Source organism: Athene cunicularia (assembly GCF_003259725.1).
Source record: "Athene cunicularia isolate RWA chromosome 6 unlocalized genomic scaffold, athCun1 chr6_part1, whole genome shotgun sequence".
Taxonomy (NCBI): domain Eukaryota; kingdom Metazoa; phylum Chordata; class Aves; order Strigiformes; family Strigidae; genus Athene; species Athene cunicularia.
Genome location: NW_020799105.1, coordinates 24,143,421 through 24,161,127, shown reverse-complemented (window position 1 = coordinate 24,161,127; position 17,707 = coordinate 24,143,421). Strand labels below are relative to the sequence as shown.

The window sequence follows — 17,707 nt, the reverse complement described above, 5'->3', positions numbered from 1 at the left end:
AAAGGATTCCAAACCTCTCTCCTGTCCATCTGATTCATAACAAATTACTCTGCTTTTTCTGTTTGACTGTTGTTCAGAGTTGGTAAAGTGCTGTTCGGGAAATATTTAATTTGAGTTGGAGGAAACCAATCACTTCTCTTTTCTCTCAAGTGATGAGGTGTGTCATGTCAAACTGCAATTTTCATTACAAGTTATATGATGCTTTTTTAGGTAGCTGTGAGGAAAATAAGACACAAGGAATCATACCATTGGCAGAGAATAGATTAACTTCAAGGTGGCAGGGAAGAAAAAGACAAATTACGGTCTCATTTACAGAGCAATTCCCCTGGCCACAGGAGAGTTGCGATGATTTGAGCCACAAAAATTTGAGCTGAGTATGAAAAACTAAATAGAGTTGAATAAGATTGCATAGAAAAGACTACAGGCTATCCACTACAGCTCTTACTCTCTGTTATTTAGCATTTTTAAAGGTGTGGATGCTCAGTTCGTTTAAATTTGGTTCTCAAGTCTGTCAAATGACGGCTGATGAGCCGCAGCTGAAAATTTATTCACTCAAAGTTAGTACCAAGACAAATAGCAAATCTTAAATATGTATTTTTTAAAAATGTATTTCACAGGGGACAAGTGGCACAGCTGACAGCACAGGGCTGAAGGCAAGCAGGCAGATTTTTACCTCACTTTATTTAAAAAAAAAAAAACAAAACAACCAACCCCTTGGACTATGCTCTTTGTATGCAACTAAGCAGCAAATAGAACTATTGCATTAATAAACCCATGGAGGTGGATCAGTCTAAAATAGCCCGTACCGCTGTGGTTAAAATTTAACTGAAGTACAGGACAGAAAAGGAGAGGCAGGTGTCTTGTTTCTTGTGCCTTTCCAAGGGCTGAAAAGCTTCCCTTTGCTCTTCAGGGCTTAAATTTTATATTGACTTATTTCCTCTATGCTGTGTGTGTTAAGTACATATAGGAAGCATATGAATTTTTTATTAATAAAATGTATAAACTCTTAAAGCAATGACATCAAAAGTATCATTAAAGTCCTATATAATTTGAAAGAAAAAATTACACAGGACCATATAACTTTAAAAAAAAAAAAAAAAAAGAAATTAATTACATTGATTTCAAAGATGCTTTAAAGTTTTGACTCAAGAAATCATAACACTAGAAGAATCAGAGTATAATATCACTGCATTACAGAAGAGGTATTTTCTCCTCCCAAGCAATTCTTTGCCTTTTCAAATTCATATAACTTTAATCTCTCAATATCTTTACAGTACAAAGCAGTCAAGCTTCAGGAAGATAGCTCAACAGGTTTATTTAGAAGCACCGTTAAAACAGACTGCTTCCTAAAGGTTAATTAAAAAAACCCTCTAGATGATCCAGAAGAATGGGATCAGTATAACCTGGGATAATGATATTATAATTAATAGAAATAAAAGCTAATGTAATCTCTGTTACTTTATCCTGACGATAGATTATTAATTTACATTTCAGGTTTCACACAGACAAAATGGTGACACTGGTGCCTAGTTTAGACTTTGTCTTCAGTGTTTTTACTAAGCAATATATGTTCTGTTCGATATCATGTTGTTACTGTCTTTTGTCTTTGTTTAGGTCAATTTGGGCTGAACAAAAGAATATATTCTCTTGCTCTGTAGTTCAGAACAGGTTTTCTTCACTATCGCTCCCTTTACGTATCCACTCCTTCAGTGAAATGAATCCCTATTTGTTCCCTCCCTGTCAAAAAAAAAAAAAAAAAAAAAAAAAGGAGGGAATTATTGTGTGAAAACATGTGGAATTTAATTACGAAATATAGTTCTTCCTTAGAAAATAATCTATGGAGAGTAGATAGAACCTCCTTACCTCTGCCAAAGCCGAGACCAACTCGGTGTTTTCACAAAGAGCATGAAGAGTTTAGAACAGGTCACAAAGGAGACAGTTGAGTAGCTGTTAAGCAACCTGGGAATTTGAACAGAGAAGGAACTTTTTATTACTCTTTAACATAACACATTAGATACAGATTTAGCAAAAATTCTTTCCAGCCTGGTTATCAGCCTTTCAAGAGAAAAAGCAAGAACAGGCCAGAAAATTTTATCGAGGAGTAAAAACTGTCCCAGAAAGCAGTAAGGCGAGCTGGAACCCGCAGGAGTCAGGCTCCAGAAGATGGCTCCAGAGCCGTCATCTGAAAAGCTCTGGCTTGGCAAGGCAATCATAAATCATCTGCCGATGGCCTTTGCCGGGTTGGTTTTGTTGTAACTATGGCAACACCTTTTGTCCAGACCAAAGTTCAATTATTTTGCATTTTTATTACCACTGCTGTTTGCTTAAAGTTTACCAGGGTAACTTTGTGCTAGCACAGAGAGCAGATCCCAGATAGCGAGGAGGAGGAAACAGCCGCATGCTAAACGGGACTAAAGAGACGAAAATACCCTGAATTGGTGGGAAATCGCCGACTGACAAAATGCCATCCAGAAAAAAAGCAGCCATGTTCGCATCTGCTTTTCTGACCTGTGCGTGCTCTTTCGTGCTGATTTGTGTCGTGCTGGCAACCCAGCACTGGATGAGCAGTCAGGTTCGCTTTTCTGGCACGAACTCCAGCGTTACCGTGAGTCTCACCTACGGACTTTTTAGCGGCACCTGTGAACAGTTCGTTGAAGCGGGGCTTCAGGTTTCAGAAAAGACTTTCCAAGGTGAGTGGTGTTGCGCCTGGAAATGGATGGTGTCTTCTCGCTCGTGCAGGTGATGGATGTAGGAACCGTGGCGCATTCTTGTGTTCCAGTCTGGGGATTTAAGTGGTATAAAGACCCCCAAAAAAGCACAGAAATGCTGCAGCGTTCTTGCCAATAGCAACTTCTTCTAATTACCTGTGAATTTAGCCTACACCTAGGAACAAGTTAAAAGTACAAAATAGGAACTTTGTGGAAAACCAACTTTCATTTTCAGAAGCTTTCAGTGTGGAACAGAAAAGCAACATCATTCAATTACCATTTCATTAAAGGATCACATACCTAATTCACCTTCCGGGATTTTTTTTTTTTTAATTTTGTTAAGTTAAATTTGTTGTTTAAAACATTTTGCCACCCTCTATCAAATGTAGCATCGTTTTGGAGGAAGGTTTTATGAGGCTGCTGAAGGGAAAAGAGCAAAACACATAAAAGAATAATTTAGATAGATATGGTGTTTATACGTGTGCTGGACCTATGTATTAATGAAAATATTCCTTTTATTTCTTTCCTTAAGAGCATCTCATTCAATTTTTAAGTGATATTATGAAACTTAACCAGTTGATTAGTATATTTTCAAAACTTAGGCTTGCTCATGTCTTCTTTTTTTTTTTTTTTTTGCTAAACAGTGAAGTATGGATTACAAAATAGCTTCTAACCTGTTACAAGGCCTTTCTTCTCCCACCCAATGCACGGTTTTCAGGTGACTTCTCGTCATCATGACTTTCCAAAAAAACTCTGAAATGATATTTGGAAAGAAGGTTATTAGAAAAACATTTCAGCAAACATCCAGTAGATTCAAACTGTATCTTATGTTGTCATGCAACAGATCTTAGGTTTTGTGCATCTGCAGTTCCTGGTATTTATCCTCAATGGTAGAATTATTATAGAAGAAAAAGAATTTAAAAAATAATTAAGGAGGACAGAAAAACTGAGAGATAAGGGTGGAGGGATGATACCTGGGAATAAAACAAAATTAAAAAGGGGAAGAGCAGAAGGGCTTTTACTTAGAGCAATCATGGCCAAAGTTAAGACAAGCTGATAAAACCCTAGCATAAGAAGCAAAACATGAGAAAAAGCAAAACAGAAACAAGAAATTATATACCGAGTACAAGCCGCAGACTCGATACTGGTTTCACATGGTTCAGCAAAGTTTTACTGAACTCTGTGCACAAGTAACTACTGCTGTGAAGAGCATCCACAAAGCCCAAAGGTAGATAAGCCTGAAAGCTCTTGCAAGGATCAAGGATTTGCACTCATTTTATGTATCTTGCTGGCTCACTGAGTTCAGAGCAATAATGCTGATACACACGTGTGAAAGTGAAAAAAAGCTGGTCGAAAGGAACCTAATGAAAACTTGGAAGAGTAGGTCAAACATTTTTGAAACATGAGATGTACTTTCAGATATTCTGTTGGTTTGGGTAGGCTGTTGTAAGATGTCCCATCACAGAGAAGCCACCAAGGTAGAGTACAGCAGTCTTAAGCCTCCAGATGGTTCCCATCTCTGAGCTCTTCCCCATCTTAACTTAGTACAGAAATTGTATCGACACAAGCAGGCACCCAAGTTCTTACAGCAGCAAAGCCAGTTCACGTTATAACAATTATATTGCAGTGAAAAATCTGAGCGCAGCGGTGTTCCTAGCACAGCATTCATCGAGATCATCACATAACAAATACCAAATCACAAGTCATTCAAACCAGTTATAGCAGAATAATCAGAGTAGTTTTTAGAACAGTAAATACACATTTATAAAAATAGTTTATACATGATTCTATCTCCCCACACCAGTTGGCTCAAGCCCCAAACGTCACGCCACACGCGCAGACTCTTGCTGGTTTTAACAGGGCTCCGTGTGAAACCAGGAGTCCACCCGTGGGGAGCTGATTGCAGAGCGAGGCTGCAGTCTGGCAGGAATTCGGGGACATGTCTTGCCTTTGCACAGAGGCTAACGCAGCCCAGTCCCAGGGCCTGGGCACTACCATCGAGTAGGTTTTAATTACAGTTAATGACAAGCACTCACAGAACACTGGCATCAGTAAAGGATTTCAGTTCTTTGCACGGGCTACATGGATTTTGGTGGCAGTGACCAGATTTAGGTTTTTACGCTTATTTACAAAATGTTATCTCAATTCTCACCTACCAGCCATTTAAGGGATGAACAAAACGAGTGAGTTTCAGGAGTTTCTAGTTGCTCTTAACAGCTGCTGAAAGAAAGTCGTGCTTTGTGACTAGTCTAAATAGGGATTTGCCCACATCCCTCACTAGTTCAGCTGGGCATATATCCAAGATGAAATGAACTGATTTTAAATTAATTCTTAAGCTCCATATTGGGCATAATTGTCGCATTTTATATTAAGTGTGGTTCCGTACATTCTTGAAATAAGAAAAATACTTCACAGAATTGCATACATACCATTTTTAAATTCAAATAGTCAGGTCCGATGTCTTCCCTTTGATGATATCCTTAAGTAAATGGATTGCCTGTGCTACGAAGAAATGAAGTAAGTGCTGTGCTTTCTCCACTCTAACACTTCAGACACCAGTAAGAGGAGTTATAAGCATCCTCTTAAATGACGGTGCGATCTGTCACTCAGCAAACATGGCCCGGCTGGGGGTCTCTGCTGCGCACCCTGAGTGTGCTTCTCAAAAGACATTGTCATATTTGCGTGTGAGAAAGGGAGAATGGAAATCACAAAAGAGTAAATCAAAGACAAGAGCTTGGGCCTATAGATTATTAGTTAGCAATAGCCCAGGTTGGCTTTTATTAATGGCCATACAAAAGCAGATTATCAACAGCCTTTACAAAGACCATAACTTATTCTTTCAGAAACCACAACATTAAGAGAAATTTCCGAGAGTAAAGATGAAAAAGAAACAAAGGAATATGGTTTCTCCAAGTGTACAGCGCATGAACTGCCTGGTCAGGGTAGGCTCTTCCACTGACTGCCATGAGTGACCTTAGTAGAGCAATAAATCAATAAGGCTACTTCAGAGGCTCAGGGGATGAGCAGAATGATCAAGTTATTTAAGAACTTAAGTCCATCGAGTCTTCATTAGCCGTTTTAATGATTTGTCTTAGAAAGGAGCCACCTATGACTGTAATAGTCTGTAAAAAGAGTTTCTTTACAGCTTTGCTTCCAAGTCAAACACGTAAAAGTTGTGAGCAAGGTGCAGGAAGAGGCACACCCAGAGAGTCTCATAAAGTCAGGATTTATCTGACTCTTGGCAACCAGCAAGGCCAACAGCACACGAGGAAGCCTTTGAAATTTGCTGTTGCAGAGACAAATCGATGAACTTTCTAACTTTTAAAATATGTGAAAAATGCTTGAAAATTGCTGGAACTTTGTTAACATTATCATCAGTTTCCAGATGCGAGATGGGATATCCTGAAAAGTAGAAAGCTAGGTTGAACTCTAGTATTTTTTGGTTTTGTTTTCTTTAACTGAACCATCCATTATGTGTCGTAAGGGATCGTAGACCTCGTGAAAGTTGCCAGATCAGCACTGCTTAGAAAAACCTCCAGGCTGGTAGCTGGATGTCATTCACACTGGTCAGCAAAAGTTTGGGAAATTCTCTCCAACCATACAAGAGTTAAAGATGAAAAACAAAGATACAGAAAATTAAGGTGAGACCTGGCAAAGGTAAAACCCTCTGGTTTTGTTCTGGAATGAGGTTACTGTACATGTAATAGAGGTTATATGATGTGGAAGTTATCCAGCTGCGGGTTACTATCGATCCCATTCAAGTAGATCAGCTACTGTGCGTTCCTTCAGTTTGCACAGGCACTTCATTTAGGAGAAAAAAAAAAATCTGCCACCATGAAAACAGCATTTTATTTATAACCTTTTGTCTTGTGCTGTTGCAGACGTGCTTACAACAGGCGGAGTCTGACAAAATTACATCCCCTGAACTGCGAATCACTGTCAGAGATAAACAAGATCAGTTAGGGGGAGGGGGGCAATAGGTGTAGCAGCCAATTCTGGAGATGCTCTGAGCGATAAAATTGAGTAAGGCTGCCAGAGGGAAATTACACAAACCTGTCCGATTTGGTTCCAGACTTATTTCTTGAACTAGGCAATGCCCAAGCAGTAAGGCTGCTTCAGCGCAAGGACGTGGTACAACCAGCAGTGTGCTCTCTTCCGTTTAATTGAGCGATGTCCCCTGAACGCCCATCTTCCCTATTCTTTGGGGATAATTGCTTAAATTTACAACTGATTTCCGTAACACATCCTCACCTGCCATTTCCTCAAACAGAAATTAACTTCTACCAGGAATATTATATAAAACGAGAGAAAAGCTTGCCTTTTCATCTATTTCCAATAGTTCTTCTTTTTGTTATGAGTGTTTATTTTCTTTTTATGGGGATTTTACTATCTTTTCTGATATGATTTCTCCTATTTATGCACTAACTGAATACTTTGCAGTAATGGCTTTATATTAAAAGCACCATAGAATGGAAGGTTTCCTACAGATGGCTGTCTATCACAGCACCCATTTGAACAGAGCTTGAAAACATTTTGTATTTGTTATAGGGTAAGGCAGCCACAGGCATATTATAGTTGCCTTTTCAATCTTTAGATTGAAAGGGGGAAAATGTATTGCGATGCAGCTATACTGCAATTACACTTGGGGTGTATTACATTCACATTTGTGTCTCATTATCAGCAACATACCAAATAACTAGAAGTATTTAGGCAAAAACAAAAGAATCGGTTACAGTCGTGGAGGGGTTGGCTGTACGTGCTGTGTATATATGGCCAGACACGCCACAGCCTCCACCCATTTTTATTTTTCTTTTGTTCCTTGCAGGATGTGGAGACAGATCTAGTGCGGGTGTGAGCACCAGCTCAGCCTTGCCTCATCTGTCCGTGAATGACCATGCTCAGTGACATTTGTCCTACAAACGCACCTCACCCCTCCAGGCTAATGGCTTTACTGGCCCTTTAGAAGCTGTTCCCTCTGTCACATTTATTCCATAGGAGGTGGAACTGCTGCTATATTTAAATGGAATAATCTACAATTGGTGCCAAGTTTTAAATGTGTATCTGTAGAAGTTACCAGACATCTCGGGAATGATGGGCAGAGGAACACCTAGTTTTTTGATCTGAGTTAGGCATAAAATTTCTGTCTGGCCACATCAAGATAAAATATTTACAGAAGCATTAAGACAGACAAGTTTACTACCCGGCCTGATGCCTGGGAGGTTTGTGTGCCTGCAGGATTATCAGGCACGTACTTATGTCAGACTAATGTACCTTCACCCCATTTTACATTGGGGTTCATGTGCTGTGTCCAAACCTACTGTTCCTTCTACACCCTGATCTCTACAGATCAACCTAATCTCTGGTTACTAGCTTTTAATTACAGCCAGCTAAGTCATGAGGTCATCCGAGCCCACCAGACTGTGTGGGGAAGGCTGATTATCGATGCTGAGCCACTGTATTTCAGTTGCAGATAACCTGAAGAGCACCAAGGCGGAAAGCACAATCACTGCGATTATTGTGATTCTGGTTCTTGGTTTACTGAGTTCCCTTCTGAGTTCTGGATTTACCTGCACTAACGCTGTCAGTAATCCCTACCAGACATTTCTGGGACCTACAGGAGTCTATACCTGGAATTCCTTATGTGGTGAGTAACGCATCCCATGCTGACCACTTACTGTCCACCATATAGATGAATATTCTCATCAGTTCCAAGATGAAGAACTATATCTGTAAAAGGAAACACTTGGAAAAAGTACTCCGTTCGTTTGCTTTTGGTTTTCAACCATGTCTGCTGGGATACCTGAAAAGTACCTTTTAAGTATGAGTAAAATAGTAGCATGTACTTGAAGTGACACCATCGATCAGTAGGAGTCTGGATTCACTAGCAGGAAAAATGGAAATGAAAAAGCCCCAACAGGTGTAGCATCATTTCATGCATGATGCACATCACGAAAAACAGAGTAAGCTGACAAATAGAGAATGAAACTAACAGAAGAGTATGAACTGGATGTGACTAAAGTGCAATTTGTAACCTCTTTAAGACATTACGTCACTATTTTGTGGTATTTACAGCATATCTGTTGCTGGGTTACATACATACCAATTTAGGCCTCTAAGGTTGAATCTACAGGATGGACTCTAGCTTCATTTCCAAAAAATGTGTTGAATCAAACACATCCACAACAGCGTTAACACAGGGAGGTGGCAGTTAGGACTGAGTCATGGTAAAATTTATTTCCTTCTCTAAAAAACACTTTCACACATAAAAAGTAAGTTTTAACATTCCCTAAGCAGGAGGAAAAAAAAAAAAAACCACAACAACAAAAAAAGACACTGAGCTGTTAAGAGACATGAACTGTGTTAAACAGGTCCCTGGAGGTGTAACCCCTCATTCACCTGATAGACTTGAGCCCGACTGCTCCCAATGAGCCTTCCTACCCTCTTCATCTCGCTGTGGTAATGACTTCAGCTCTCACACTCAATTTGCCTCAAGAAGATTATGCATTCCCCTAATACTAGGTTTGTACTCAGAAAATTCTCTTTAAAGACAACTGATTACAGAGTACTTCAGCGTTGGCATTTTGTCCTTCAAAAGCTCTTCAGGTCCGAAGACGCTCCGCTGGCAGAGCAGGAGCTTGCTCGCCCTTGGGCTGTGTCCTCAGCAGCATCGTCCTGTCCTGGGGCTGCACTCTGTGAGCTGCCTTTGCCAAAATCAGACCTTGGTGGAAAGGGAATTGTATAGATAAACGTAGTCGTATTCATAGCAAGTATCGGTGGGGGTGTGAAGCCCACCCATTGTTCTCCAGCCATGGCTAACACAGCCTATAAAAATAAACAATGAAACAGCTGTGGATGCCTTGAAACAGAGTAAGAAGAGTGAGCAAAATTCTAGGTTAGACAATTATTTAACTTTCAAGAGAAGTGGATCATTGTCTCATCACATGAGAAAGTTGTTAGTTTCCTGAGCCCAGCACCCGTTACGCAGCCTGAATCTGCAAGATTGGACCTGAAATGAAAGGACCGTGGTCTCACCAAAATAAATATTAGTGAGAAAGTAAACCCCCATGTTGACTGAAGATTGTGGTTACTTTTTACAGCCCTGTAAGTGCTATGACCTGCAAGTCTATTCGGCCATGAGTATGTTTTTATGAAAAAAATCAGGCATCACTTGATGTGTGAGTGTATCTTGAAGGATCCTAATTCTCCTACCAGATGGCCTGAAAGTCCAGTGTTGTCCTGAAAAAAAAACCCCTGAACCTGTTTCAGTGGGAACATGCATAGAATGGTGTACCTAGAAATATTTTCACCAATGATCAGAGATTATACCTCCATTAGCACTATGAAAGTAGAGATATAAAACCACTATTTATAGCTAAATGTCAAAGTATCCAAATTCCATGTATATTCAGAAGGGTATAGGAAATAGATACAGATCTAATAAGACCTCAGTTTGAGTCATCACAGAGTCATTGAATCATTCAGCTTGGAAAGAAAATTAGGTCTTGAAGTCTCTGCTCTTGAGCAAAGCTGAGCCAACCCTAAACACAGACCAGGTTGCTCAGGGTTTTATCCAGTTGTGATACTGCACACTTCATAAATTTGAGCTCATATCAAACAGGCTTTCTGAAAACCACCCAAAGAGTGAATATATTATATTCATCAGCACTAAATTCAGTGAAAAAAAATAAAATAGCCTTATCTAAGCAAAGTCAGTAAGAATCCATTAATTTTAGAAGATATAGATGCCAGTGTTAAAACACCTGACAGATGCTATTAGGTGGGATAAAAGTCCTTTAAATGACCTCATATTTTACTAACAGGAAGAGGTAGATTAATCTTTGTTGTAGTCCAGGTATTCTAACTAATTTAACTAGAATATCTACAAGTAGCTACATAAATAACACTACAGTTTCACCTCTAACATTTGTACTTAATATTTTCTAGGAATCTTCATACTTATAGCCATGATACTTTTTCCTGTGAACATAGAAGAATATGGCCTGTCCACAGAATTGGCCAAAGGATGTTTTTCTTTTCTGCAGACACATATCAGATCTGATCACGCTTACGGATATTCATATTGGATCATGCTCCTCATCATTTTTCTGAACATTGCTTCTATCATCATCATATATTTCTATGACCACGCCAGATATTCTAAGAAGAAAGAACAGGAAAGGCCCATTGAAAATGCACCAAAAGATGTCATTCTCTTTTAAGGATACTGCTGAAAAGAGGATGTAAAGAAAAATGACTATTTAATATGGACAATCATGGCTGATCATTTCCATTCAAATTGAAGCTGTGTGTATAGTTCAATTAACAAAAGAGCCTATTTTGCCTTCAGAGTAATTTGATTTTATCTTTATGGTAGGCATTAGTGTAATACTTACAAGTTTCCATTGGTAAACGTGCCACTTAAACACCTCCAGTAGATGTGGCCTGAAGTATGTGACGCCGGCGCCGTCCCATAGGAACAGACCTCAATGACCCTATGGACCTGCTCTTTCCCGGAGGCACCGCTGTGAAAACATCCTCCTAGACGGGCTCCTCCTCTCTGTATCACCACCTCTTGCCCACACAGCACAGAGGGGCTGGTTCCCACCTCTGCTTTCTGGATTTTTCTGGATTCTGGGAAAGCGGTGGCTGCCCTGGCTTTCTGCAGGGGCGCACCAACATCAGCATGCCGCGGATGTGCTTCTGCTTCAACCCGTTGGGCCTGAAAAGGAGGATCAGAGCCACGGTTTTGGTTGCGTATGTAATTTAGGATCTCAAGAGGCAGTGGGGGATGAGAAACGGTCATGAAGGTATTGATGCTTCATTTTGTCCTGCAGTTCACAGAATGATCTCAGTTGGAAAAGCCCTTGAAGCTCCTCAAGTCCAACCATGACCCTCCCCCTGACCGTTCCCAACTCCCCCAGATCCCTCAGCGCTGGCTCAGCCCGACTCTTCAACCCCTCCAGGGATCCCGGGGACTCCCCCCTGCCCCGGGCAGCCCATTCCAACGCCCAACAGCCCCTTCTGCACAGAAATCCTTCCTCAGAGCCAGCCTGACCCTGCCCTGGGCAGCTTGAGGCCATTCCCTCGGGGCCTGGCGCTGGGGCCTTGGCTCCAGAGACTCATCCCCCCTCTCTGCCCCCTCCTGGCAGGGAGTTGCAGAGGGCCAGGAGGTCTCCCCTCAGCCTCCTCTTCTCCAGACTGAACCCCCCCAGTTCCCCCAGCCGCTCCCCAGCAGACCTGTGCTCCAGACCCTGCCCCAGCTCCGTTGCCCTTCTCTGGCCACGCTCGAGTCATTCAATGGCCTTTTTGGGGTGAGGGGCCCAAAATTCTTCAAGGCGTGGCCTCACCAGTGCTGAGCACAGGGGTCAGATCCCTTCCCTGCATTTCTTACTACTGTCCTTTACTTGGTTAGAGATTTTATCCTGCAGGTCCCCATGGCACTGCCCTGGTGACTGTGGGCAGGCTTGTGGGCTCCTGGTCACAGGCAGGAGCGTGAGTGCTTGGACAAAGTCACTTGTGGTCAGTCACTGCCACATCAAACCTCCCAACAGCACCAGCACCGACCCCTTTCCGTGCTCCCTTTGCTCAGTGCTTTCATCCATGGCTGCTGTGGCAAGAGGAAGGGCCAGGGCCTACATAAGACAGCATAGGAGCCCAGTGTCCGTAAGTTATTCATTTGTAGCAATAATAGCATAATGCTTTTTCAGGATACTTACAGACCCTTGGTTAATGTCGACAGCAGAGCCGCACCTTGAGCAGGTGTGGTCGCCTGCTTTCCCACCCACTACGGCAGACTGGCATTTTGCCCCGACACAAATGCCAAGCAGTGGGTTTTCATAGCGATGATTTATGGCCGGTACCACCCCCATGCCTGGTTTAATGAGTGTTTCACGTGCACACAAAGACACACAACTGTAGAACCGCACAGAAGTGGGAGCTCCCTTCCCGCCCCGCCAAGGGAAGGTGAGCAGATGAACGTGACCTTGGCACAGATGCCATCGTGCAAAATCATGCTTAGTGCTCATGCCTCAGAGAAGTGCACTGTGCAAAACGGTGGTCAGCACCTTCTGCTCCTTTGCTCCTTACCTCTGCAGCTAGCAGCACGATTATTTATTTTTTTTAATGGTGTGGTTTTCCTTTACAATATTATTTACACGGTCATGCTTGACAGCTGTCCTGAGATGCAAGAGATATTCATGAACTAAAAAAAAGCATTTCTAAAGGGGGGATAGAAGATACAAGAGGTGACTTCTCACTATTTATGTCAAAAAATAAAGTTTCAGGATTAAAATTCTCAATACTTTATGCAGCTGTGCTCTTTCAGAGGCATCAAAGCAGAGGGCTTTTCCATCCTGCTTAAGCGTTTAACTAGAAGTACGATGAGGGCAGAGCAGGGGGAAAAAAAAAAAAAAAAAAAAAAAAAAAAAAAGCATAGGTCAACAAAATAAGAGATGTTATCTGCTCTCCACTGCTGACAAGAACCATGCCTAGAACTGCTTTTCAGTGCTGTAAACATTGCAGTTAAACCGTCGGATACTGTGCACCCGCGAGCGAAGCTGGCGCAAAGCCAAACATTTGCCAGTTTTGCTTTGGCTGCAAAAATTTTCACACAGTTTCAGCATGCATCTGTCACTGTTGTACTCAGCCAGCATCCATCACACAATACAATTACACTTATATCAGGCACTTGCTTGCAGAGAAATAAAGTCATTGTAATAGAATAATACCGAGGAGCAAGAGCTCCTGCTTCGAAAAGCAGCGACTTACCGTTGCTTGGGCATTTCTGTTTCGCTCAAGTACTAATTGCCACACAAGAGCTGAAAAACCAAACCACATTCCCACTTTTGTGTGCCTGTTGGAACCACCTGGCTCTGTTAAAAATCAGTCTGGAAGTCTCAAGAGACCTTATGCTCGCCTGCTGACACGTATGGCTGCGAAGCAGAGGAGATGTGTCACTGGAAAGTCACTGCTTTGATGTGAGCTGCAAATCAAAATCATTACTACAACACTGAAAAAAAAAAAATCAAATTTAAATAGTAAAGTCATAGGTGACTAACAAGGCTACCTTGATATTCTTAATCTCGATGTTCTGTTTAAAACTGACAACAAGACTTTCCTTCTCAAGCTCAAAATTACCCTCTCCGCCCTACGCTACGTACTTTGTGCTTTGTGCAACGGCATCAGCTTGGCAGATGTTGCCGACGAAGGTTTAGCAGGCGGCGATGAGGCCGAGGAAGGCAGCAGCCCCCGTGCCCCAAGGAGCTGCCGCCTTGCCCTCCATGGATGAACTCGCCCAACCTCAACCAGGCTGCCGGAGAAGCGACTGTGAGAGGCCAGCGAGGCAGTGCAAGGAGCAGCATAAAACTGTCACAAAACTTCCTCCCTGTTTCCTTCAAAATGCCACAACAACTTGTAAAGTGGTGGCAAAGTGCTGCGTGCCGTGGGGATTGTTGTATTTTATAACGAGGCCACAGAAAGGTTAGTTATCAGGTAACTGCCTGGATTTGGAAGCACCTGCTCCAAATATAATTACAAAATAATAGATCTCTGGAATTACACATCTCCTGGAAGAGAACAGACTGCCCAGGAGCCATCCAGGACAGGGCTGGCTCTGACAGGCAAATATGTGGGATGAACAAGTAGGAGGCCAAACCGTTCCGGTATCGGTTTGCTGAATCAAAAGCTCAGTGAGAAGGGTTTGTGCACGTGGGTTACAGCCACTTCTACCAAAGGAAGAAAAAAAAGAAAGAAAGACAAAAAAAAAAAAAAAAAGGATGCAACATAATCTCACCTTGCATTAAGGTTTTAGGATATCAAAAAGGAATTGGTCTGGCTCTTGCCAACCAGGAAGCCTTTCAAATGAATGGAGCTGTGTTCAGTACACTTATCCTCTTAATGAGGACAAATTCTGGCAGTTTACCCTTAGGTAAAAAGGGAAAAAAGCTTGCACTGTCAGCTTGATGCACTCTTGAAAGAAAAATCAAGCTCCCATCTTATCTAAACCCGGGGTAATTTTACACATTCATCACTTGCCAGTCGTTGAAGTGTGTTGCTTTTCACCGGGAGCTGTGTCTGATCAGGTTAGGGGAAGAGCCCAGGCTGAAAACAGCTGAAAGATCAATCTTCCCTTCAGCATCTGAGGTCCCAGCTCCGAGCTTGCCAGGGCTGGGGCAGGACGCGTGCGACGTGCTCCCTCGCCTTGCACCTCAGGGCTAGGAAACACCAGAGCTGAGCTCCAGCCCTGTACCTACACGTGTGGGTTCTGCTGCCCGCCTGGCTCACCCCACAAGGGCTTTTGGTAGGAAAACATGAGATCTGGTGTGAACGGGGCCGGGAGTGGATTTGGTCCTGCCGAAGGAACCAGCACCATGGGCAGGCAGGACAGCCAGTGGCCTTGGTGCTCGGGTGTGACCTGGGGCAGCAGCACCCGCCACGCACCGCGGAGGAGGGCTGAGCTCTCCGGCCGGGCATTTGCAGCACACCTGGGAACCCACAGCTCACTGCAGCTATTGCAATGCTCTGCCAGGAGTTTGGCAGCTGGAGGGGAATGAAGAGAGAGGATTATCCAGCAAGACAGCCAGCAGCTCCCCTCTGCTCGCCTCTCTGATGGGCATAAACCCTCTATTTTCTTCCCTTTTCTCCCCAAAGGAGAAACCCCTTACTCCCAGTCCATGCTGACCTATCTATCACAGTTGCTCCAACTAAAGTGCCTTGCTTTTCTCTGGCTAAATAATTCATTTGAATGCTCCTACCGAAACAATCATGATAGAACTAACAAATTTAAAAATAATCATATATACCATTACTTGATAGCACATTCCCACCTCGGAAGCTCTGCTTCCTATTTATGCAAGATCTATTTTAGCTTTAGGGTTCACTCAAAAATTTTCACACTAGATTAAAAGTTACACCAAATTCAACAGCTGTAGAAGTGCTGAATAAAGGCAGCTTTTTCTTTGGGAACACAGAAGATCCTCAATACCCAGTAAATTATCAGTTACCTTAATGTTTAGCAGCAGCTGAAAACATTTAATAAGACACATTGCAAGCCTCACAGCAGGCAAATGCAATAATTTTTGATGTAGGCATATCTACTTGACAGCACGGCAGAAGCTAGTTAACTTCACAATTACAGAAAAAAAGAGCCAGCACAGCTTTGCTGTTACCCACAGGCAAAGAAACTCAGTCAATAAAACCAATCCCTGTCCCCTAGGAGCTATTCTGCTAAAGAGTCATCCAGCTCCTGCTATTTAAAAATCTCTGCTGGTAGGAGATCTGCCAGAATTAACAATTGATGTTCTAAATCAAGCGCAGTATCGCCACACGGTAATGATTTTTATTATAGGGCTATCAGAGAATTAAAAATAAATATTACTCTTATGGCCCTGTGGCTGGTTTGGACAGTGGATGGAAGGAAGGGGAGCCTGAAACCAGGATCACCACAGGACAGCGCGGCAGCGTCCCCCCGTGCCGTAGGCTTTTGTCACGTTGACCAGGCGCAAAACACAAGATTTCAGCTCATTCCCCAAGTCCGTTCTCTAGGTGAAGCCTCTGGGACAGCACTCAGATGTAAGGCAGCTCAGGGAATTGTGGCATGAAGATTGGAGAGGCGTGCTTTAGACTGGCACACACGCCAGCAGTTTATTGTCGTGATGAGCCAGACCACCGCTGTGCCACGTTTTCAATATTCACTGACTTAGCACCTGTACTTTTCACTACTCAAGTCCCTTCTCTCCGCATGAGCCCCCCCCAACACTCCTGCCTGCTCTAAGCCTACATTACCTAAACTGGTGTGACCTGTTTTGTCACACTCTAGGAAAATGCAGAGATATGATGTAAGCTCGGAAAGCCCATGTACTGTCAGGGCCTAAGATCTGGGGTTCTTGGGTAAAGAATTTCAGCAATTTTAGCAGTGCTGGTGAAGCACACATCGACGCTGCTCCAGCGTAACAGAGCCCCCAGCAGTCAAGTACCAGATGAGTTTTCCCCCTTCTCAGACAGAGGCAGGGATCTACTTCATGCATGAGAAGCTTTAAAACCTGCTCCCAGCATCATCCAAGCTCTTATGATTCTGCGAGGCTCTACCAGGGGCACACTTGGAATGGGGGTTCCTCAGGTGGTTTTGCTGCAGCGTTTCCACCGCAGTGCACACAGAGCCTGGCACGGGATGCTCGCTGGCTTTCACAGGGTGCCTCGGGCGGTGAGGTTAGTCTGGAAGGGAGCACTGGTACATAAACATCCCAGAGGAATCCCCACTTGGAAAAGTGTACTGCAAGCACAGAAACAAAGCTTTTATCCTCAGTTTAACTGTCCCTTTTCTGGATAATTTTTGTCATCAACTCTCCTAGGTGAGCTTCTGATTCAGTCTTCTACAGATCAGGCATAAGCCAGCAGTCCCATTTCAGGGATCATCCCACCTCTCTCCTGTCTTCTCATTTATCTTTTAAAAGGAATTTAGATAAGAATTGCAATGGCGTTCAGTGAGGATCTCTTTAAAGTCATCTGTTGGGGAGGATCTTGTGGTACCTCCTCATATTATCCCCGCAAAGAGTACTGGGGGAGGGGGGAGCAGCTTCCAGAGGAAAGCCAGAAAGATCAGGTATGTGCACATGGTCTCAAGCTGGGTAATAGGGACAGAGGCCTTTTCAAAATGAAAATAGGTCAGGATCAAAACTTAGTTCAAAGAGAAAAAGTCTGTTTATAAACCAGAGTCCAACCAGCAGCACTCCTCTCAAGGGACACAGCCCCAAGCTGAGCCCCATGAGCCACGCAGTGATTAAAAACACCCCCAGCTCTTCTCCCCACACATTTTGTTAAGGCTAAAACTTTACCCCCTCCTACGGGAGGGGCAGAGGAGCAGAGCTGCCTGTGGGGACGGAGCAGCAGGCGCTTCGACACTGCCGGGCAAGTTGTTTGACACCAAGGGCAGTGGCTCTGCTTAGACGCCACAGGGCTGCACACACGTCCAGGCTCTTTGATAGATCACAGCCTGGTTCTCT

At 43.1% G+C, this 17,707-nt stretch overlaps 1 protein-coding gene across 1 annotated transcript; it reads left to right on the top strand.

Moving 5' to 3' along the window:
• Positions 1–2,461: 2,461 nt before the first annotated feature.
• CLRN3 (clarin 3) lies at positions 2,462–11,614 on the top strand. The gene is made up of 3 exons (XM_026851442.1): positions 2,462–2,690; positions 8,173–8,352; positions 10,653–11,614. Exons 1-3 carry the CDS (start codon positions 2,462–2,464, stop codon positions 10,925–10,927), a joined length of 684 nt encoding a protein of 227 aa, XP_026707243.1. The 3' UTR covers positions 10,928–11,614.
• Positions 11,615–17,707: the final 6,093 nt, after the last annotated feature.

Excerpts from the sequence above, each read along its gene's own strand:
- CLRN3 (XM_026851442.1), top strand. The coding sequence starts at position 2,462 with ATGCCATCCAGAAAAAAAGCAGCCATGTTCGCATCTGCTTTTCTGACC. Across the intron at positions 2,691-8,172 it reads TTCAGAAAAGACTTTCCAAG|TTGCAGATAACCTGAAGAGC; the intron begins GTGAGTGGTGTT and ends ACTGTATTTCAG. Across the intron at positions 8,353-10,652 it reads TACCTGGAATTCCTTATGTG|GAATCTTCATACTTATAGCC; the intron begins GTGAGTAACGCA and ends AATATTTTCTAG.